Source organism: Melanerpes formicivorus, unplaced genomic scaffold, assembly GCF_026170545.1.
Source record: "Melanerpes formicivorus ecotype bairdi unplaced genomic scaffold, bMelFor1.0.p_v2 SCAF_62, whole genome shotgun sequence".
In the NCBI taxonomy this organism is placed as follows: Eukaryota; Metazoa; Chordata; class Aves; order Piciformes; family Picidae; genus Melanerpes; species Melanerpes formicivorus.
In genome coordinates, this window is record NW_027142414.1 from 445,179 (window position 1) to 468,053 (window position 22,875).

The 22,875-nt window shown below is 39.4% G+C and overlaps 1 protein-coding gene across 4 annotated transcripts in view; it reads left to right on the forward strand.

Annotated features, from left to right (window-relative positions):
* Positions 1-22,875, forward strand: part of RAD51B (RAD51 paralog B) — a 443,129-nt gene that overhangs the window by 64,696 nt on the left and 355,558 nt on the right. For all 4 annotated transcript variants that reach the window (XM_068162067.1, XM_068162069.1, XM_068162066.1 and 1 more), the window contains exon 7: positions 416-599. In XM_068162067.1, coding sequence (XP_068018168.1) covers positions 416-599 — 184 coding nt within the window. The remainder of the gene's footprint in view (positions 1-415; positions 600-22,875) is intronic.

A 22,875-nucleotide genomic window follows, 5' to 3' on the forward strand; every position in this document is an offset into this window, starting at 1 on the left:
TGGAGGAAATGGGTTTGACCTTCTGCATATAAAGACCCTAAGAATTCTGGTGTTGGAAATGGGACAGTGCTACTGTGAGCGAAAAGGCACAGTTTCAATGTCCACTTAACTTACTGTCTGTCATTCTGGGGTAATACAGCATAATGTTACTAACTACAGGCTCTTCCAAACCTCCTTTGGAGAGGTTCTGGTTTGGGTTATGAGGCCCATTGGAGCCTCAGATTCCTTACCAAATCTCTTCAATACATTCAGATGCTAGTTGAGGTGATCTGGGGGGGAGAGGGGAAAAGAATAGGGCTGACTTTCATCTTATTGAAGTAAACCTTTTATTTGAACAATTTCAGTGTTATAAAATGGCTTTATTGTGTAAATACTGTTATCAATGACCAGATGTTTTTTGTTTTCACTTTTCTAGGATTATGTCTTTGGAAGAAGAAATTATTTCCAAGAAAGTTAAACTCATAATAATTGACTCTGTTGCTTCAGTTGTCAGAAAGGAGTTTGACACAAAGCTCCAGGGCAACCTGGCAGAGAGGAGTAACTTTTTGGCCAGAGGAGCATCAGTGTTGAAGTATTTGGCGGAGGAGTTCTCAATACCAGTAAGTTCTTCTTCCTTCCTGAAATTTTTACCTCACAGTATCAAGTTATAAAATCTGAAAGTAGTGAAAATGACAGGAAGATGAAAACCAGAAACAGCTTCTAGCAGGAATCTTAAAGCAGGTACTGGTTGGAAAATAGTTGGGGAACAGGGGGACTGTGACTGAATCTTGAAAGGCCTTATGTTCTGAAGCAGAATAATGGTGTTTGTGGCTGATCATGTATGCTAATTAATGCAGAAAGGAAGGTAACAGCTCAGCAAATCCTTGTTTGTGGACTTGCCCATACAATACAAAGGAAGACATGGACACTCATTGCAGGGACTGGATGGGGCTGATTGAGAAGTGCTTTAAAAGATGTAAGATGCATAAATGTGTCTGTGTGTTCCTTTGTTATATGACTCACCCAGGGATAATACAGTATAATATTACTAACTACAGGTTCTTCCAAACCTCCTTTGGAGAGATCCTGCTTTGGGTTATGTGGCCCATTGGAGCCTCAGATTGCTATCAAAATCTCTACAGTCATAGAATGGCTTGGGTTGGAAGGGACCTTAGAGATCATCTAGTTCCAACCCTGCTACAGTGCGAGATGCTTTCGAAGCCATCACCTTCCCTCATCTACAACCTTAATAAGAATTGAAAGAATTTACACAACCCATTTCCAACTCATACAACTGGACAGGGGATGTGGTGGCCCACAGAAGGGTCTGAGCAGCAGGAGGAATGGCTACTGGTTGCCCCCTTCCCCAGCAAGGAGCCTGCCAGCTCTCATGGAGCTTCAGCTGAAAACACATCCCTGAGCTCAGCTGCATATCTTCTGGAGCCACATCCCCCTGAAGCCTGGCAGAACACTGCCCACTCACCCAGCACCCCAAGCTCATCCTTGCTTCTGTGGTAGTTGTGGGTTGCCATGAGTGAGTCACTTCATGGGAAGGTTCTTAATCTTGGTTCTTGTACAGATGTAAAAACCAGTTTTTAAAAACTGGGCAGCTGTATTTCCTAGTACAGGTAATCTACTCAGCATTCCAGCATAAGAGAGAAACTGTGGCAGTAACTTGAGCAAGAACGGTGAGGACTTTTCCCTCTGACTTTTCTGGGGTCATAGCAACTGTCATACCAGGAATACACATTTCAGAAGTGTGGAACTTCTGAATAGGAATGGATTTCCTCTTGCTGTGCATAATTTTTAGACACTTTTGATTGAGAAGATTAAAATCCTTTAAAGTTCCTTTAAAGTCCAGGTACAAAAAACATCATTCAGGTTGATGCACCCAGTAGTGTTTATAATGCTTTAAAAAGCTGGGAAAGAAATGTGTGTAACTCAGTACACTCCAGAAATTTTGGAAAATATTATGTAGCTCTTTGAGAAAGGGGAGACGATGGGAAGGTACTGTTATTCTCTATTTTCTTTTCCTTTTGACACCCCCTTCCACCTTCTCTAAAATGTTGAAGCCTCTGACAGTGCAGGTTGCTGCCCTTCTTACTGTGAGAGGGTTAGTGCAACAGTCCTAGAGGTGGACAATGTGAAATTGTAATCCTAACTCATTCTATGTAAGAAGAATGGAAAACTGGAAGGTATAAAAATTTCTGTTCCCTTAAAGCTAGGGTGTTTGCTTTGAGACATTTGTGATAGATGCCTGCTGTGCTGGTCTGTCCTTGTTTCACACTGTGAACAGTTTGGTAAGGAATTTGTGGATTTTAGGCAGAATCTTGTGCGCAGCTCACAGCTCTTTCTTAATTGATCCTTGAGATGTCTTACCATTTAAGTAAAATCTTTAAAGATCCATATGCTTACATGTAAATACACAGAGTACATTTTTTTTTTTTTAAAGCACCTATTGATTAGGCTTATCAATTTATACAATGGAAATCCCACTGCATTTTTGTTTATTGCCATCTTTAAACACACATTGCTTATTGGCTGGTCCTAGAGCATTTCAAAGATATTTGTTAAATTTTATGTTACAAAACATACTGAAGCAACTCCTATTAGTCAAGAATTCTAGGAGAGCCTTAGCTAGATATTTGGATTCTTGCAAGCAGGTCACTAGGTCAGGCTGTGTGTGAGTAACCTGCAAAATGGTGGAGTCACCATCATTGGAGGTCTTCAGGAGGAGATTTGATCAGGTGCTTCTTGCCATGGTTTAGCTGTTTAGGTGGGCTGGATTGGTTGGTGGGTTGGACACGATGATCTTGAAGGTCTCTTCCAACCTGGTTGGTTTTTTTTTTTTTTTTTTTTTTTTTTATTATTATTAAAATCCAACATCAGTGTATGTTATGCATCTGCAAGCACTGGTGCACACTAGAGGTGTGTTTGCCATTGCATTAGCTTCTGCTACTTGAGTTCAGGATTCTCATTTTAAGTAACTGTGGTGGAATTATTCCAGATGTTTTTATTTACCTAGAAAATCATGTGTATAAATTTGGGACTAAAAGAACATTAGTAAGGTTGCAGAGTGATTTAGATGACTAATAAATTGGGCAAGTTAAACAATAAGTAACACCGATTTCATGATAGAGTCAGTGCAACTAAATACAGAGTTGAGCAACAAGTAGGGAGACTCAGAGATTGAAAAATATTTGAAGTTGATGACTGATAGGAGCTGAACTTGAAGGCAGTGCTTTTGTCTGTAAGAGCTCTGGTGGAAAAGCTTTGAGTAGTTAGGCAAGAGAATTGGAAATAAGGAGGTTGTGTTACCTGTTCAGCAGTAACTGTTACTGAAGCACTACATCTGGTGTTAACAGGCCAGGGAGGATGGTGAAAAAAATCAGCTTTCAGAGAATAGCCTTGAAAGTGGGAGAGGAGTCTTAGTAATTATGAGATAAAGTTATTACTTTTGTTTAGCCTAGCCACTGTATTAGTTAATATGTACCTACTGGAGGAAGAGCATTTGATAAAAGCAACCTTCTCTTCATCTGGCAGAGGTATACCACAGTGCTGTGGGTGGAAGCTGAATTAAGCAAGTTCAGACTTCAAATAAGAGTGTCTTCTTGCTGGAGTAATTAATCATTGGTATGCATTAATAAACATAAATAGCTTCTTGTCACTGAGTATTTTTAAATGGCCTCTTTTTCCCATTTTCTGACAAAGAAATGGGTTTACATAGGAATAAATCTGGGGCAGCCCTGTCCTACCACATTATGCCACAATTCAAATGAGTTTAATTCAGTTCTTCAGTTCTTTGTTGGCATTATAAACTCTCTTGGCTGTTTGTGATAGTGTATTCACAGTGTCAGGGCGTCGACTTTGATGTTCAAAAGGGACTAGCATTAATTACAAAATTAAACCTTAATCCATCTTTTGAGATGAGAAATAAACCCCAGCTTATTAATTGAATGGCCACTGTCTTAGCTACTGAAAGAAGTGTTGGCGTGATTGTAACATTTTGCTTTGGTTAATGGGTTTATTGGTTCTAAATTTTTTTGGTAAAGTACAAGGAAGCACAAAGTTCTGTTTTCTTACAGACATCAGTAAAACAAGTTGATTCTCAAAAAGCAAAATATGATGCCCAATTAGTTTTTTGTTTGGTTTTGATCCCTTGTTTCACCTAACTTAGCAGTAAGCCCAGTTTCATCCCAGGCTCTTTAAATGATTGGAGAGCAAGAGGCAGCACAAAGTTTGGATCAGTTTTGGTCTACTGACAAGCCACCTAGCAGTCATAGTGATGACTGAACAGTGACTGGAGCTTTTTCCTCCATGTATACTATACATGCTATGTAGCAGTATCTTTTTTTCCCCCTTTCTCTTCACATAGCCATGAGCAAAACCTACTTTTTTTTTTTTTTCTGCCAAGATTGGTTGAAATGAGGCAGTTAGATCAAAAGCAATTACCAGCAATTGAGGAGGACAATTAGACTATAAATCAAACAGCATTTTATTTTTGAAATCCATTGACTATGTAAAACTACATGAGAAGTTTACATTATATTTATCTCTTTTAGACTCTTGTACTTGAAAACATTTGGATCTGAATGTTTTCTGTTACAATCTGGGTTGATGCTGTTATCAATCCTGTGTGTTTCTGGTCAAGTTTCATAATTTCTTTAGCCTTATAAAGAACAAAATACACTTTGGATTTTCTTTCTTCTCTTTTCTCCATATTCTTAGGAGCCTATACATAGGAAACTATTTATTAAATGCCAGTCAGTAAATGTAGTTTAGTGTTGATGCTGGTTAAGAGAGAAATGATGTTTCCCATTTAAGTGAAAAACTAAAACTAAAAGTCAGTATGACTACAATTGTTCTTGAGATTTAACTGCTTCACTTATAAAAATTGTTATTTATAGAACCTGGGCTTCTGGTTGTTAGTACTTGACAAAACGTGTGAAGCTGGCTAGACATCTCCATGGAAAACTACATTAAAAGTGGCAGTTGCAAACCCAAACTGCTTTAAGCAGTCTTTTAAATGTCAAATTGACCCTGAAGATGAAACTTGCTTTGTAAATCCCTCAATTACAACACTGTCTGTCCTCTTTACTTTTCTCTAGGTTGTGTTCTTAGGTTTGTGACATGACCTTTGTTATTCATCATAATCATTTTGGTTATCATTTTTACCAGCAAGCGTATAATAGTATCTTTGTTCTCCCTCCCCGAGAATATGAAGTAGCTGAGAAGGAGAGACCACTGTCTCTCACTTGTGATTTATAGTGCAAATGAAAGACAAACCATATGTAGTTATTCTCTAATGCTTTCACTTGTGATGCTAAATAAATTAACAGTAGTTAAGAAACTCATAACTTCCACAGGTAATACTTCCCCCCTCCCCCCAGAAGAAACATGTTCTCTTTAAAAGAAATAAAAATTAAGTTTATCAGTACTGATAGTATGACAGCAGTTAAAGCTGTCATAGCAATTTTCTTTTCACACTCAATTCTCACATTTTTTGTTTGTGTTTTATGCTCACTTATGCTTTCTGCTCTGCAAACTTTATGCCCAAGATTTTAATTCGCTTTGGACAGCCAAATGTTTAGTTAAATATATATTTGGGTTTAGACTGTGTAAGGTTGTATTTTGTTGGGTTCCCCCCCCCCCCCCCAAAAATCTATTTAAATGCAGAAATTATTTTATCTTCAGTGCATTTTCTACTGTCTTTAAGTATGTTTAATTGTATTGTCTTCCTACAGTCAAGTGTTTCAAGACTGAAGTGCTTCTATTGCAGAGAGAGAATATTCAAACTGTTAATTGAATTTCTTTCTAATCAGGAATTTCCATTTGACCTCATTCTTGCTTCTGTTTTATTCTGCTTCCACACAGATGGTTGCTTTTTTGTCAACAAGCCCCTTTGCACCTTCATGATTGCTCTTCTAATGTCTGAGAATACTAGTTCATGGAGAGCTAAACAGATTCCTAAATGGAAGATTTGTGGGAAAAAAGTTTCCTTGCAATTGGCAATAAATATTTAGAAAGTTTGGAAAGGATGGATGGTTGGTTTGTTATTACAGTAGCACCCTCTTTTATGCTGACTTCTACAAAACTACAGAGATGTATTAGATTTCTGGGTGGATTTGTATCTGGACTGCAAAGTGCTGAAATGCAAACTCTTTCTTTATATTTTGGTTTAAAAAAATATATTTAATGCCAGTGTTACAGAAAGAGTAATTGAATTACAGAAAGAGTAATTGAATTATCTTTGCAAGTTGTTTAAACCTGTAATAAGAAAAGCTTTTCTCTGCTTCCAGAACCTTAGAGAACTGCTTCAATGTTGTGTGTTTTGTTTTGTTGTTGTTTTCTAAGAGAAGAAATATCTTACATGTTACACTGCATCAAAATGCCATTCTTTTAATGAGCTAAGCTTATCAGAAGAAAACATTTTGGGGCTGAGTTACGAGAAATTTACTAGCCATATTTAGGCCAGATGTGGTTCAAAATAGCTTCTAGTGGTGAGAATTTGGTGGAAAGTACAGGTCCTTTTCTCTTGAGCTGCTGGTATTTATGTGAAGTGGCTTGTTGCTCAAGGGTCAAGCAGATTTTGTGTTTGTGGGTGTATGTGACCCTAAATACCCTTCCCAACTGCTACTAGGTGGTTCTTTGTATTTCTACAGAATGTCACTGAACTTCAGGCCATCTGCATGCTGCAAAAGGTTGAGGTTTACCTAATAATGTAACTCTCCACCCTGCCCCAAACTTCCCCTTTTTTCACCAAGTCTGTACGTTTCTCCAGGGAGCGGCATGACAAGTTAAAAGAATTTGCAACTATTTGCTTCGAAAAGATGGTATAGTGCTTCTGAACCCACAGAACTTCATTAAGATAATTCATCCACTTCTTGGAGAAACTGAGTTGTCCTCCTATGAACTCAATAGGATGAAAAGATCCTAGTGTCTTACACTAATCACATTGTGAATGTTATCCACAGAAGCATAAATATTAGGAATAATTTAGATAATGTAGAATTTGCTGACTTTTATTATTTCTGCATGAATTAAAGAAACACTGACTCTCCCTAGCTTTGTTTTGTGGCATGGAAAACAGTAGTTAATTTGTTTTCTAAATCAGGAAAATGACTTCCAAACCCAGCTTTCTCCTAGTAAAGAACAATTCATGTTCTCTTCATGGTGTTTCACTCCCCTGTACCAAAATGCAAGTTGGTGTTCATGTCCACATTGAATGGTAAATGGAGCATCATGGGGAAATTTTTCTCATACTAGCTGTCTTGGAACTTTGGACTTTTGGTTTCAAACACATTATCTTTTGGTGCAGAGAGGATTACCTAAACTTGTGATAGTTTGTGAAACAAGCAAAATTATCTATATTGAGAGTTCCTCCCATCGTATACCTAGCATTAGTTTTGTTCCCCGTGCTGAGTCTATAGCTTTGTTGTTTTAACCACTAAATATTGTAGTGTTACTCTATGTTTTCTTATGAAAATCTGCCTAAACAGGTCAGCATTTCAAATATATGTGAATACTGCTGTTTGTGAAGTGTGGTTTGAAATTCATTTTGACTTTGTGTTATTGTTTAATTGGGAGAACAAAATGCTTCACGGGGACTTACAGGCCAGAGTGCATTTCTGCCCTGACTGAAACTTCATAAACACAGTTTTTGTTGGCAGATTGTTTGTGTTTCAGTTATCCCTCCTTTCCACAGTACAGAGCAAAAAATAGTTTTGATAAAAGGGAGTTAATTCAACTGCTAGATGTTGTTACAGTGGCAAAGTCAGATGGGTTTGTCTTTTCGTGTGGCTGTTAAAAATTATTCTTGGAAGGCATGACTTTGTTTTAGTATAAAATGAGTGTTTAAAATGTAATTATAACTATCTTCAGTACTGCTGCCATCTGTGTACTTTTTTTATATGTGTCTGGAGAATATACATTTCTGCAGTTTATGGCCCAACACAGTGTTCCTTTTGGCCTGCCTGTGCTCATAAAAGCTTAATACTGCTGTGGAAAACGAATGAGAAAAGGTAGAGCAGTGTTTCCTGTTCTCATGTGGTGGTGAAGTATAGAAAATAAGGTGGTTTAAAGTCATATGATTCTGGAATTCATTTTTCTTTTCAAGTATTCCCTGCGTTGCTTTTTCCATTTTACAGTGCAAGTGACTTTGCCAAAAGCTATCATTCTGCACAATTGCACATATGAAATTATATAGAGGGAAGGCACCCCTATTAACATACAGGAAAGGAGTTGAGAGGAGGGAGACTTTATTTGGCAGATTGGACGTGAAGGAAGGCAGACATTTTCCCTGGTATCTGCCCTGACTTGAGTTTCTGAAAGACTATCCAAAATAAATCAGCTGGTTCTTGCATCTTTTAACCCACATTCTTGTTTCACTTCTCTGGGTTCCCTTCGGTTGGTTTACATCACCCTGAAAGTGTAGTACCCTAAACAGTATTCCAGATGAATCTCTACCAGTGTCTAGGTACAGAGGATTTCTTCTCATTCCTTGCAGGATATCTTCTTGTTTGTGCATCATCATACACTGTATGGCTTTCTTTGGAAGAGCCTGATGTTGTTTACTTACCCTTTATTAAAACCCTGGGGCTGCGTCTGCTGATGTTGTTACTTAGCTCTTTACTTTTCCTTCTAATGTGTTATTTTTCCTAACTTGCCCAAATGGTTTTGAGTTCTGATCTGACATTCTAGTGTACTTGCACTCTTCTCCCTGAATCTTGGTTTCTAATAGAGATTATTTGTGTAACTATGAGAGAGAACCAGACTTCAAGCAGACTACACCATTTTGTTCAGTAAGAGAGCTTGGAACATTGGTAACTACTGTGTGTCATTTTCCAATAAACTTTGCATCTGCCTTTTAATATATTAATCTAGGTTATTTTCCTCAGGTTTAAGTTACACATCTTAAGAATGTAAGGTGTTCTACTGCTAAAATAAAAATATACTACTTGGGTGGTTTTTTTGTTTGTGTTTTTATCCTGTCATGTTACTCTGTATGTGCTGTAGAAAACAAGAGCAATTGTGCTGAAGGGGTTTTGTGTCTTTTATTGGGAGTTTAAGGTTTGGCAAGACACTGTTTTGACTGTGTTAAAAATCGCCTGAACCTTTAGGCCAATAATCTGTGAGTCAAGGGAGAAGTACTTATGTTGTGATTATTCCAGTCTTTTCTCATGTTTTTCTTGTGCCTCTTTTGTTGTACTTAGATTTTATTTAAACTGTAGATTCTTGATGAATATTGCTGCATTTGCATAACGTGTAACTGCAAGTGATTCTAGTCTTTAGATAGGATGGCAATGCAAAGAATAGTTGACCAGATTACAAGTTGTTGGAAAAATCTCACCTGTATGAGCTCTGAGTATAGACTTAATTAGTGGTTTGATTTCCAGGTTCTTTAGAGTTTGTTTGCTTTATGGTTACTCAGCCCCAGGGCTTCTAGGAATAAAGAGGACCTGTTCTGCAGTTGTTTCTCCTAAATGATATTGTACCAGTCCCCTGAAGCATAAAGCGATGGCAGTAAGAGGAAATAATGATTAGCTAATACTTAAGTTGGTTACCTTACACATGTGCCCAAAGATCAAAAGTAAAAATTTTATTTTAATATTAGAGGTGGCTGTATTGCTTCCTCCTCTGTGTCTACAGGAGTGCTTTGTGAGAATATTGCATTTGTGTGGAACCAGGTGCACTGCTGCAGCTACTTTTTCATCAAGCATGATCTGGAAGCTTCATGGTGTAGTCTGCTTGGTGCTGTCAACTAGAGAATCTGCCTTTTTCAGCCTGCAGAATTTCCTTCCACACATGGTTGGATAGACAGCCATACTGCAGCTAGATGGGATAGTTGTGTACTGCCTTGAAAAAAGGAGTATCTAGGTTTAAAGGTCAGGCTTTTCAGTTCTGCTGTTTTTTTCTTGTACTGTTAAGGCTCTTGTGTTAGACGACTTGTGGGTTTTGCTTTGGTTTCCCACCTCTGGTTTGCTTGCAATCAGAATCTGAGAGCTGTGATGCAGGGTCTTCTGAGCAACTTCATTCTGATTTTCCTACAAGAAGTTTCCACCTTCTTTACTGACAACAACTACATTTTGTATCATTGTTCATAGAAGTTGCAGTTATCTATGGTGATTTATTCACCTCCCTTTTTCCTTTTGGAGAAGGAAACTCATCTTTTTTAACAGGAAGCATTTCAATTCATTTGGCACAAGTTTCATACAATCAAATTGAGGGAGACATTTCAAGTAAAGATTCCAATGAGAATCTACATGATTTTGGTAACCTCACCAAAACTGTCACATTGCCTCTTGCTAAAATGCATAGCTGTATCTCACTTGAGAATATAGTACTTGTGTTGTAGTATTTTAGAGACACAACAGTCATCTGCAGAACCTGAATTAGTTAGGAATGAAAATCATGCTGGGTATTTTTAGTGAGACAGGAATCTGAATTTCATTAAGACAATACCTCTCCCTCCCCAGTACTCTAACTCTCATGATGCTCTAATTTGGATGAGCTGCATTGCCCACCCCAGCATACAAATCACTTTATTTGTCTTTAGGTTCCAGTATTTTCCAAGCTTTTTCATGTATCATATCTGTACTTTCAACCTGTAGCAAAGAGTGTTTTGCTCTTTAACAGTATCTGAGGATTCTTGGATTCTTATCCCCCTAGGGAAGAAGTGGCCTTGCTTTAGGCTGCAGGCATGTACCAGTCATCCAGGTACTTTACTTCTTGAGAACATTAATTTAACCAAACTGGCTTCAGATGTTGTTTGTCTTTGAAGCAGCTAATGGAAGTTACTTGTCTTTAAAGCTTATGAACAATGTTAGGAAGCTACACCTATGTAATTGGAAGTTTGATGTAGGGCTGTGTGTCTGTTCATTATCAGCATTAAATTTGTGCATCATGAAATCTATGGTGTCTTCTTTTTTCCTTCCAGTAGTCATGAGAAAAGGTGCAGTGAAATGAAAGCTAAGTATGAAATAACAACTTTTTTTCATTCAGGCCTTTGCCTAATGTTCTGTCAGACACTAAGGCAATTATTGTAAGAAACCTCAGGTCTGCCCAGAGAGATTTGGAATGACATCTAAGAACTGTTTCCTTATGCTGTTAGCAAATTCTCTCAATTCTCCACGAATAGTGCAGGTGCCTGCTGTTCACCTTTTTTAGTGGTAGGTCCTTTTCCATATAGTTTTCTAGCTTGGTGGTGAACAGCTTATTCATAAGAGGAATTGACTGATACAAACTTTTGAGGTATGCTTGCATCAAAAATTGTTTGTGGGGAAAACCTTTTAACCCAAAAAAGCTTCTGAATTTGCACTGTCATAGGATTTCCTGGAGGGGGTACATATAGCCAGCTCGTAGAACAGATCTGGTCTGCAGTGCCCTGAAAATGGAGCCACTAGAAGCAAACAGATGAAACAATTTATGAAGCCTATTCCTGCTGCTTGTATTTTCAAGGAGCAGACTGGCAATAGCAGACTGTTACTGGCTGGAGATACTGTTTTGGGGTTGTCAGTGATGCTTGCTGCTGTGCCTACTTTTTTAGTTGGCTTAAGGGAGCCACAGAAAAGAGGAACTTCTGCCTGGCAATCCACTGACCTACAGCCCATTCTGAAGTTATCTTCAGGAAAGAAGGCCACCATATACAAGCTATAAGCAGAGTAATTTATCTGTGGCTTGTGGGTAGCAGGTTAATTGAGCCTGCATTGCAAAAAGTTTGAGCAGTCCAAGGTTAAGAGGTAGTCAACCAATGCCACAGATTAAACAGCTTTTTTTCATCCTACCTGCCTTGTAATTCATTTCAGTGTGGAGTTTGCAACTGGTTTATACTTGCTGATGAGCCTGAACAAGGATGCAAAACAGCTGAAAAGCAACCCAGGGAAAAAAATGTAGCAGGCAATTGTGCAGCTGAACAGGCACTAATGTAGGTAGAAGGGAGGGGCAGGAGTGTGTTGTTTCTGGCAGCAGCACAGATTTTGAGTATAAAACTGCATCTTCAGTAAGAAGTGCAAGTATGAGTAAAGATGCAAACCAAGTTATGACTCAGAACAGGCAAAGAAAGAGTGTTAGGTGCTTGGAACATCCTTTAAACTTTCAGCAGCTCTAGGAAGAATTCTGTTATGCACCGCTATTATGATGCTTTGTACTTTGACTAAGGGTGAGCAAATGCTTGGCTGCATGCAGTCTCTCCTTACATTGCTTAGGGCTTTTGTCTATCATTAAGACAGTGTCCTGGTTTCAGTCTGCATGTTCTGGATTTAAAATGCATCATAATATGCTGTATTTTGAGTTGTAATATATCCATGCATAATTAATTATAGCTGAGGTCAGAAACTATGCTGAATAGTAGGTTTTCAAACCACAGTATTTCTTCCTATGCTAAAGTTCAGAATGAAATGTATAAAAATCCATAAAATAGCTGATACAGTTTGTAACATGCTTGCATTCCTTCATTATTAGTAGTTTCATATCCATCTGTCAGCATGCTATGGCTAAGCCATTAGCCAGGTTTTTGCAGCTGCTGCTTTACAAGTCTGTAGAACGTGGTTATCGCCAGCTCCTGGTTTTTGTCTACTAGTAAGAGGAAATTATACACAGAATTGACTAAATTGTCCAAGACTTTAAGTTCAGTGCTAGGAGAAAGGCAATGATCTTGATTTAACTTACTTGGCCTGTAGTACTCTTCCTGTTACTTCTTTTGTTTGCACTGCATTGGCTGCAGCAGTTTCAAATAACAGTAGTTTGTTTAAATCTCTGCAGAAATTCTGCTGATAGTTGTTGTCCTGTATTTTTGTAGTTCTGTTCTCAAGAACTTCTTGTGCAAATTAGTTACTGATTTGATCTGAAGATTGAGCCCCTAGTGACGTCTGTTTGCAAATGAATGCAAATGGCATTCAACAAATCCAAGTGCCAGGTGCTGCACTTTGGCCACAGCAACCCCATGCAGAGCTATAGGCTGGGATCAGGGTGGCTGGAGAGCTGCCAAACAGAGAGGGACCTGGGGATGCTGACTGACAGCTGCCTAAACATGAGCCAGCAGTGTGCCCAGGTGGCCAAGAAGGCCAATGGCATCCTGGCCTGCATTAGGAATAGTGTGGCCATCAGGAGCAGGGAAGTCATTGTGCCCCTGTACTCTGCATGGGTTAGGCCACACCTTGAGTCCTGTGTCCAGTTCTGGGCCCCTCAGTTTAGGAAGGACATTGAGACACTTGAAAGTGTCCAGAGAAGGGCAACGAGGCTGGGGAGAGGCCTTGAGCACAAGCCTTATGAGGAGAGGCTGAGGGAGCTGGGATTGTTTAGCCTGGAGAAGAGGAGGCTCAGGGGAGACCTCATTGCTCTCTACAACTACCTGAAGGGTGGTTGTAACCAGGAAGGGGTTGGTTTCTTCTCTCTAGCAACCAGCACCAGAACAAGAGGACACAGTCTCAAGCTGTGCCAGGGGAAGTTTAGACTCGAGGTGAGGAGGAAGTTCTTCAGTGAGAGAGTTGTTCATCATTGGAATGTGCTGCCCAGGGAGGTGGTGGAGTCACCATCCCTGGAGGTGTTCAAGAGGGGATTGGACGTGGCACTTGGTGCCATGGTCTAGTCATGAGGTCTGTGGTGACAGGCTGGACTCGATCTTTGAGGTCTCTTCCAACCTTGGTGATACTGTGAGTGTATGGGTAGTATGAGCATGGGATTTTTGCTTTGTCTCCTTCCATTAAAATGTAACTGATGATGAATATTATTTGTATCAAAGACAGCTATCAATGTAGAAAGTAGCATATATAGGGAGACTGTGAAACTACTTTCTGCATGGTACTAAACAGTTACTGAAGAGGGACCTGGGGTTGTTCAGCCTGGAGAAGAGAAGACTCTGGGGAGACCTAATAGTGGCTTTGCAGTACCTGAAGGGGGCCTACAATAAAGGGTGGAGAGAGACTGTTTACAAAGGCGTGTGGTGAAAGGATGAGGGGCAATGACTTCAAACTAGAAAACAGCACCTTTAATTTGAATGTTAGGAACAGGCTATTTACTATGATGGTGGTGGAACACTAGGAAAGGTTGCCCAGGGAGGTGGTTGGGGCCCCATCCCTAGACATATTCAAAGTGAGGCTTGACAGGGCTCTGGGCAACCTGATCTCATTGAAGATGCTGCTATTTACTGCAGACAAGGTTGGACTAGATGATGTTCGGAGATCTCTTCTCATACAGACCATTCTATGATTCTAGAACAGTGAAGGTTATGTCTAAATCAGAATAGTTTCATACTAGTTACTCAGAGTTTGTATTTCCAGGAGTGGTCCAGTACCCTGTGTGCTTTTTAAAATTGCTGTACTGACATATTTGAAAGGCCATATTTTGTAAATCACCTATAAATTACCACCACCAAATGCTTGTTATTTGCTTCCCTTTGTATACGAGTGATCTAGTAAGAGTACACTGTACTGATAGCCCTAATATTTGGCATTAATAAATTTGAGGGTGGGACCCACTCTCCTAGTATAGGCATTTGGATGTTCTAACAGAATAGGGGAAATAGAGTTTTTTAACTAAAAATACTTCTAAGATGTTTTGTAGAGCCTTCAGCTTATAGTTTTTGATGGCACCGAGAGCAGAAAGCTGACACTCTTTCCGCTTCCTGCACCAGGTTTTAAAGCAATTGGCAGTGCAAACTGACGCTGTTCAAACCTCTTGAATGATTTTATTTTCCTTTTTTTTTTACATTGGGCTGTGGTTAACATGTATGCTGGGTGTTTCACCTATTGTATGTAGCAGCTGAGAACATCTTCCTCCTAGTGGTTTCTTTAGCTTTGCTTCAGACTGTACCTCAGAGATATCCAAATGCAGTCACCTGTTTTGCAGTTGTTTATCTTTCATTTCTATTTCAGCTAAATACACTATAAGAATCCATTTAAAATACACCTTAAAATCTACCATCCTGTTGTACCTGACACAATATTATATCTGATTCCTGTATCAGGAATTTTCCTTGGAGATGGTGAAAGAAAGTGGCAGCATAAATTGAAGTTAGACGCCTTTGTGTTAAGGTCTCACTAGCCTTTTTTCTGCTCCTCTGTTGTATATTCTTCATCTGTTCAAGGCCAAAGAGATGTCACCCACGTTCTTTACAATAGCAGTCAATTTACAGAGCCTGTTTAGTCACTGTTGAATTTCTTGGATTTGTATTTGTTTCAGAGAATGTGTAATTTATGCACACCTTATGTTAGCTTTTTTCTTACAGATGCATTTGTGCAGCCATATGGTGAATTGGACTGGGGAACTGATCCACCTGAAAAATGTTCTTTCAGGTTTTATCCTGAATAGCTTTTCACCTGAATGTGATTTTCCTGTATCTTGATTCATTCACTTATTCTGCTGTAGTCCCTAAATCCTTTTGGAAGAAACCTGTGTTGTTAACTGGTCTTTATTTTAGACTTTGTTATCCTTATAGTAGCCCTGCCATGTTTTATTTGTTTTGCAAGAATTTATCTGGTCTTTTGAGACCTCCTTGAAGGCTAATCCTGTTTTGTCATAGGTGGTTCCTTCCATTTATGGTGCTGATGCACAAGCATTTTGCTGGACCAGTGCTGGGCCCTGCAGTGCTGCTACTGAACATCATGCTGTGGTGTATCTGTTCCTCTCACTGGAATGTACTAATTGGGCTGGAGGGTTGTACTGCCATTCAGTGAGACTTAGGCTGGACAGCTGGGCAAGAAGAAATTTAAATTCAACAAGGGCAAGTGTAGAGTCTTGCACCTGGGAAAGAACAACCCCGTGTATCAGTATAGGTTAGGGCCTGGCCTGCTGGAGAGCAGTGAAGGGGAAAAACTGCTGGGGGTCCTGGTGGATGGAAGGATGACTATGAGCCAGCAATGTACTCTTGTGGCCAGGAAGGCCAATGCTATACTGCAGTGCATTACAAGGGATGTGGTTAGTAGGTTGAGAGAGGTTCTTCCACCCCTCTACTCTGGCATGGTGAGGCTGCATCTGGAATATTGTGTCTGGTTCTCGGCCACTCAGTTCATGGAGGACAGGGAACTGCTTGAAAGAGTCCAGCATAGAGCCATGGAAATGAAGGGAGTAGAGCATCTTTCTCATGAGGAGAGTCTGAGGAACCTGGGGCTCTCGAGGTGGGAGAAGAGGAAACTGAGGGGTGACCTCATTAGTATTTATAAATATGTAAAGGATGAGTGCCAAGAGGATGGAGACAGGCTCTTCTCAGTGATGCCCAGTGACAGGACAGTGGGTGAAAACTGAAGCGTAGGAAGTTCCATGAAAACATGAGGAAACATCTTTTCACTGTGAGGGTGACTGAACACTGGGGGACAGGCTGCCCAGGGGGGTTGTGGAGTCTCCTTCTCTAGAGATATTCAAAACCTGTCTGCTTGTGGTCCTGTGTGATCTACTCTAGGTGATCCTCCTCTGTCAGGGGGTTGGATTAGACTATCATTCAAGGTTCCTTCCACTCCCTAACATTCTGTGATTCTGTGACAACAGATGTGTTTTTCAGCTTTATGGATTAAGACTAAACTCACATGTACTAGCTCTTTTCAGGTTTGTTTTCTGTATTAGTATAATGAAATATAAGAATAGCAGGTGATTTACAAGCAAATAATTTCAACAGGCGCTGACTTGAGTCATCAGAACTTGAGAGTTAATTCTCTGTGCTGTAAGTCATGGCAGTTTTTCTTCATATTTTTAGACGTTGAAATATTGGCGTTTACCTAAGAAACACTAACTATGGAAACACTTTCAAGAGCTGCAAACAGATTTTGTATTATGGGTGGCTTTTTTATTTGTTGCTCATTCTGTGTGAATTGCATAAATGCTCTGGCAATTTTGGAGGAAGATGGAGATGATATGTGAAGCGATCAACTCGTTTTTAGAAGAGGAATTGCAGCCTTTTTCTGCTTTTTGTACTTTCTGAATACTGAGCATGTAGATATTCCAAAATGCATTCTGTCACTTGCTTTGTGTTCCATCAGCCCATTATCATTAATTCTGTGTCCTATCCATCACTTTTCCAGGATGTGTTTATGGCCTTCCGATAGGAAGACATATTTTCTAGTAGCTAGACTTTGAAGTTATTTGGATTGTGTTCTTAGCTTTCTCTGGTATCTTCCCTGGCCCAAGTTTAACATGCAAAAGAAAAAGAAGAAAAGGTTGAAGGATTCTACTTGTGAGAGATATTGTAAGTACAATATTCTTATTCTTATTTCCAACATACTGTCTTATAGTAAATTTGGGCATTACCTTTCTGGCAAAGGTAATGGCTGTGCATTTTGCTTGGTGCCTGATTACTTTTAATGCTTTTGACTGTGACTGCTATTGGATTATTGCGGATGGGAAAGTGTTATCATTTCTACGTGCAAATCAATTCTGTTACTTTTGGGCCTTGCAATAAGTGTCTAATGAGTGCTTGCTGGAGAAACTATAAATAAAGGTGGGATTGTGGAGAAGCTTAACTGTTGGCTGTTGCAAGTCAAATTCCTTCCCTTGTTACGATTTAGCTTCATAACTTCAATATTCACTTTGAGATTAACCATGGCACAGCCTTAATTAGCCACTTCAGTTAGGCAAAATGCTTTGTTAGGTGAAACTGGCTCTGATATTTGTTATTTAGTAGTAATTTTCTCGTTACACAAACTGGGAATGGGCTGTACTGGAATTTTTTCTGTGCATTGGTGAAACCCTTCTCTGGGAGCAGCGTCCACAAGGTGGTGTCTTTTCATCACTCAACGGGGAAAGGAACTCACTTTGCAAAGTTGATGTTGGCTTATGGCCTGTTGCTTGGCAGAAATGGGAAGCTCAGATACTGAGGTGACAGTATCCTTTCCTCCTGAATATAAAGTGAATGCTATCGTTCGTTCTTTCAAGCTGTAATGGTTGGAAACTGTGATGCTTGGAAATTCAGAGGTAGAAAAGAAAGGTAGTAGCTTGGAAATCAAATTTGAGCCATGTTGGCAAAATCACGAGAAGATTGGCTCTGGAATGGTGAAGTTGTGCAGGCCAAGGAGGATGTATACTGCCAGACAATCTTGTGAAATCAGACCCAGAACTGCAACAACTTTTATATGTTAGGCTCTGTCTACGTTGATCAAACTATTCAGGAACCTGGAAGTAGAAGAATAAGAAATGTTTTAGTCAAGTGCTGTGCACTTTTTGGGGGGTAGGTGAAGGAGACCTGGCATAGCATTGGTAGTTCTTTTAATTGTGTCATAGTTTGTCTTTGTAAGGTGAATTCAGTTAAAGATGAGGCAGTTGGAAAATGTTCTGAAATATTACCCTCTATTGCAGAATAGACCTGAAAAGCATTATGAAGCCTTATATGTAATTCCCAGCTGTGAATGCTCTGGCAATGATCATGAGATCGAAAACACAGCTGATAGGGAAAAGGGCTGTTGTCAGCTCATACCAAACACTTGAGTATTCATGGCATGGTGCTTTTACAAACAGACACTGGAGTGCATCAGAATAATTTGGGTTTTGAGATCTGTGCAGGAGCCTCCTCCTAGCTGTGTGAGCTTTCAGATCTAGTGGCACTCAGGGCTGAAGGAGAACCAGGTGTGCATCATATGGTACTAGTTTTCCTCCAGAATAGCAAGCCTCAACCTCCCCACCTTAGACCTCTTTGCCAGATTTCATGCTGCAAATTGATCTCATGTTTGTCTTTCTGTACCTTGTGACCCTTTCAGAATATTTGTGGTATTTAAAACCCTGCATTGTGTGCATGACACAGAGTTTAGTTTGGAAACAAAGTCTAATTTAATCACACATGCTGATGGTGGTGTTTATTTTGGAACTAATAAGTAGGAGGCAACCTTTTATATTTCTTAGTCTGGGTGAGTTCTCCATGTTACTTGATAATCACATATAAGTGTGAACTAAAAAAAAAAGGATATTCAAAGGAATACTGAAGCATGTATAGCACTTGAATCCAGCTTCTGATCTACTCTGAACTTGGCTTCTGTTGGATGCCTAAACTATGGGTGTTGGTGGTATCACTGTGGTGATAGTGGTGGAGTGACTCTTTTGTTTTTAAAGGATTGTGTATCATTCCTCCTATGTGCCAGTGGAGCTGGAGAAGGAGCTGTTTTAGAAAGAGCAACATTCACATTCATTTTCTGTTGTTTCTTCCATCTGTTACAAATGAAAGGAGCTGTGTTTGCAGAGGGAGGTTATAGCTCTGTGGCCCTGGCCATGTTTTGTTTGCTTCCCACGTGTCTGCATTTACAGCAGAATAAGCAAGTGTTAGAAGCTGAGTTGCTACTCCTTACTAACTGCCCTTTACTTCTAAGAGCCCAGCAAAACTGCTTCTATGGTCTGTAGTTGGTAATGCATGTGGTGGTACTTCTAGCCCTGAATCTTTTATATATATATATGAGTGCTGAGGGGCCTGGGGAGAAAAACAGGGTGAGCTTCCACCCATGAGCCTTCTTTAAATATGATGGAAAAGGATGTAATAGAAGGCTGAAAGGAATCCACCAGCAAATGGGAATGCAGCATTGTCTTTAGCATTTTTACTGATGAAGTAAAGCAATTTTGAGTGCATTCTGTATGGCATGAAATAGCAGCATATGAGATAGAGCTGTGTGTTGTGTGAGTAATTTCCAGCTGTGTTTTTCCTGTAATAGGCTATCTGTGGTGTCCTTCTATAAGGAGGTTTCCTTCAAAGAACTATTGGAACTCACCCCTAATTAAGTGATGCACTAAAGACAAGATTTTAATAATCCAGGGTTTTTGGAGGTACTGTGTGTTTTCTGTTCCAAACCCCTGTGTAGGAAAATGCAATGATATTTTCCATGACAGTTGTCTGGTGGCTCTTGGCAAATGCTGTTTTTCTGGTGTTCCCTGTAAAAAATTTTTTTTCCAGTATCTGATTTCCTTAATCTTGTGAAACAAAACAGGATGAGAGGAAAACCAGGCTATTTTTTGTTGTTGTGGTTGGGGTTTTGTTTGGGTGGTTTTTATAACTCCAATTGAAATCTGAAAATCTTCTATAGATCCTTATATTAACTTGGATTCCATACCTCAAAGGTGACTGTCTAGTCTTTTGAGCATAGCATGTGTGTTAATCTGCATGGAAGACACTACTTGAAGGTATGGTTTCAAATTTGGCAAAAAATGGTGAGTTATTTCTGTGTGATGTGTTTGGCACTATCTTCCATTTGTTGTCTGTAGAAATAGTGCGCTTGAGTGCAGACACAGTAGATGGCACTTGAGTCATTAATTTTATGATATAGGAATGAAAGCCAAAGGCAGTTGTGGAGTTAGCGGTTTGTAGCAGTAGGCACATTTTATTGAAAGAGCAGCTTCAAAGCTTTTGCTTTCAGTTAAATAGTCCTAGAAGAAAGTAAAACATGTACAAATTCTTTTTCAGCACAAGCAGGTCCTCTGCAAGTCCTTGCATTTGTTGAATATTTAAAAAGACAGATGGGCAGGCCATGATGAGCCTGAATCATAAATACATGGTGCCAGATTCCCTTTAAACATGTTACTGGGTTTTGGGTTTATAATCTGTTGTTTACAGCATGTTCTCCAATATAGTTCCTTCATTTATTTATTTTTTTTTTCTAGTCTTACTCTGTCAGACCATTTGTGATAGGAGGTGAAGGATACAAATCTGTCAAAGTGGATTTCTAACAATATCTTGCTATCAGAATTGTTTGAATACTGCGTTCCTTACTGCATGGCTAAGTCTGAAGACCAAGGCTAAGAGTGTGCTGGTAGTTTTGCTTGTCAAAATATAAATATGATTTTGGCTATTCCAAAGTGTAATCACCATGTGCTACATTCAGTGCTGTGCCCTTGGACAATACAGTTTGGTCATTTGTTTATTCCCAGCGTTTATCATACTAGCATTGTGTAGTGGACTGACACTCCTGAGTGCCAAAGCAGCAATGCAAACTTCCCCAATAACCCTGTCATCACGATTCAGCACTAGTGTTTATTGCTGAGCTAAGAAGGTGTAGTCAGACTCAGTTCATGATTCATTCTTTGCCCTTTCTGCTGATGCTCTTATTATACTTAGCTTAATGAGGATGCTATTGGACTTGGACCCAGGAAGGAGCTTCATTTATGTTCTTCCTATGGTTTATTGCTCTTTTATCTTCAGAGTTTGAGTTCATAAAAATGTTTGAGGGCCAAAAAAGGGTGCTGATTTTCTAGAGGACAGAGTCCTAATTGTACCTTTCCTTTTCTTTATCCAATGTTTGTAAAATAGGTAGAGGTGTTTATATATGCTTTAATGACATTTAAGTGATTCTTGCTACATTTGGAAAAAATGCTGCATATAAAACAGGTGTTATCTGGTGCTAGGTTTGGCCATTGTGACTTTGCAGGGAGCTTACCCCTTGGTTTTGTTTGCTTTGAGTATTTGCCAGTGAGTTTCATCCCTCAGTACAGCCCTCTCTGAATGGTTGCTGGCAAAAAATGTAAAAACAGAGAAAAATGTAGGCAGCTCAGGGTGTAAATGATTATAGCTGCCTACTAATGTGGTCTCTTCATCTCATGATTAGGACAAGTCCTCTGATGTAGCTGCATCTGTCCCTAATTCAGGATGCTTCATTCAGGTTGGAGAGTAATTAAACCCTTGTAGCAGCTAGTCAGTTTTGTGAATGTTTTTTCCTTCCAAAAAGCTAGCTTTATCCTCTTTGACTGCAGCTCCCCAGCATGAGGTACCTTTTTGCTTTGCCAGTTGGAGAAAGCCCACATCCAGTTACAAAGAGTATACTGGAACTCTCAGGCATTTCATTTTAATTCTAGGCAGCCATCCCTTTACTGCTGCCTTTGGAACAACTCAGCTGTGGAAGAAGTGAGCTAATCTGGAAATTTGAAAGTGAAGTACTAGTGAAGCCCTGGGGTTTACAGTTGGAGTAATTAAGGAGAGGAATTGCACACCCTGTGCTTGATTTTTGTTTTAATTAGTTTTCCTTTTGATCTAGTCTCTCAATTGAAATGTTGAGATTTGAATCAACAACCTGGCACAGGATATTGCTTAACTCCTCTCCTCCTCAGCCGGCAGAAGAGATGTATATTGCTTAATCTTTTTATTTTGTATTTTGCTGGGGAAGGTTTTGGCTGCCAGTCCTGCTTCCTATTTTCTACTGGGATTCTTGTCATCTCTCCTGTCCTCTTGTTGGTCTCTATTCTCCCCTCTCCCCGATCTATTTTCTTTATCTTCAAGCATCTTCACCAACTTTCCATTCACTTTAGGATGTAGTTGAGAATTGTAACTTTTACAAATATGCTTTGGGCATCATTGTAGATTGTCTTCATCACGCTGTGAATCAGTACCTCTCCTTCTATGTGACTTCTTGTTTATTGGAAGGGCTCTCTGTTGTTGCCTGTCAGAATAGGCTTCCTGCACTTCTCTTCATTGCTGGATGAAGCAGCTAATTTTAGTTCTCATTTGAAAAATCCTTTATTTCTACATTGGCACCTGAATTCCCCTTTCCCATGGTAATATATTATGTGTTTCAGTTTATCACCATGGTGTTTTTGCCATCCAGCACATGGGCCTTTTCACATGTGCTGTGTCTGCAACTTGAATGTTGAAGCATGCTAAAGTGTACCATGATCACGTTAATCATCTATATTATTTGTTTTTTCTAGCAGGTTTTGATGAGTATAGTTCATGATTGTTGTGCAGATCCTCTTTGATGGAAAAAAAAATGTACCAGCTTTAAAAAAAGAATGGCAATTTAATTCAGAGGCATTAGGCCAACCCTGAGTTCTTGAAGAAAAGTCATGAAAATGTTAATATCAACATCAAACAAATAAGGCTTCAGTTTTTGAAGTCTTATCCAAAAAATTTTCCTGCCAGAAAGCTGGAGGGCAAATATGGTAAATGGCATAGGAAACTGGTCTATCTGCTTTGGAAAAAAAACACATTATGTTGACATTACCAAGAGT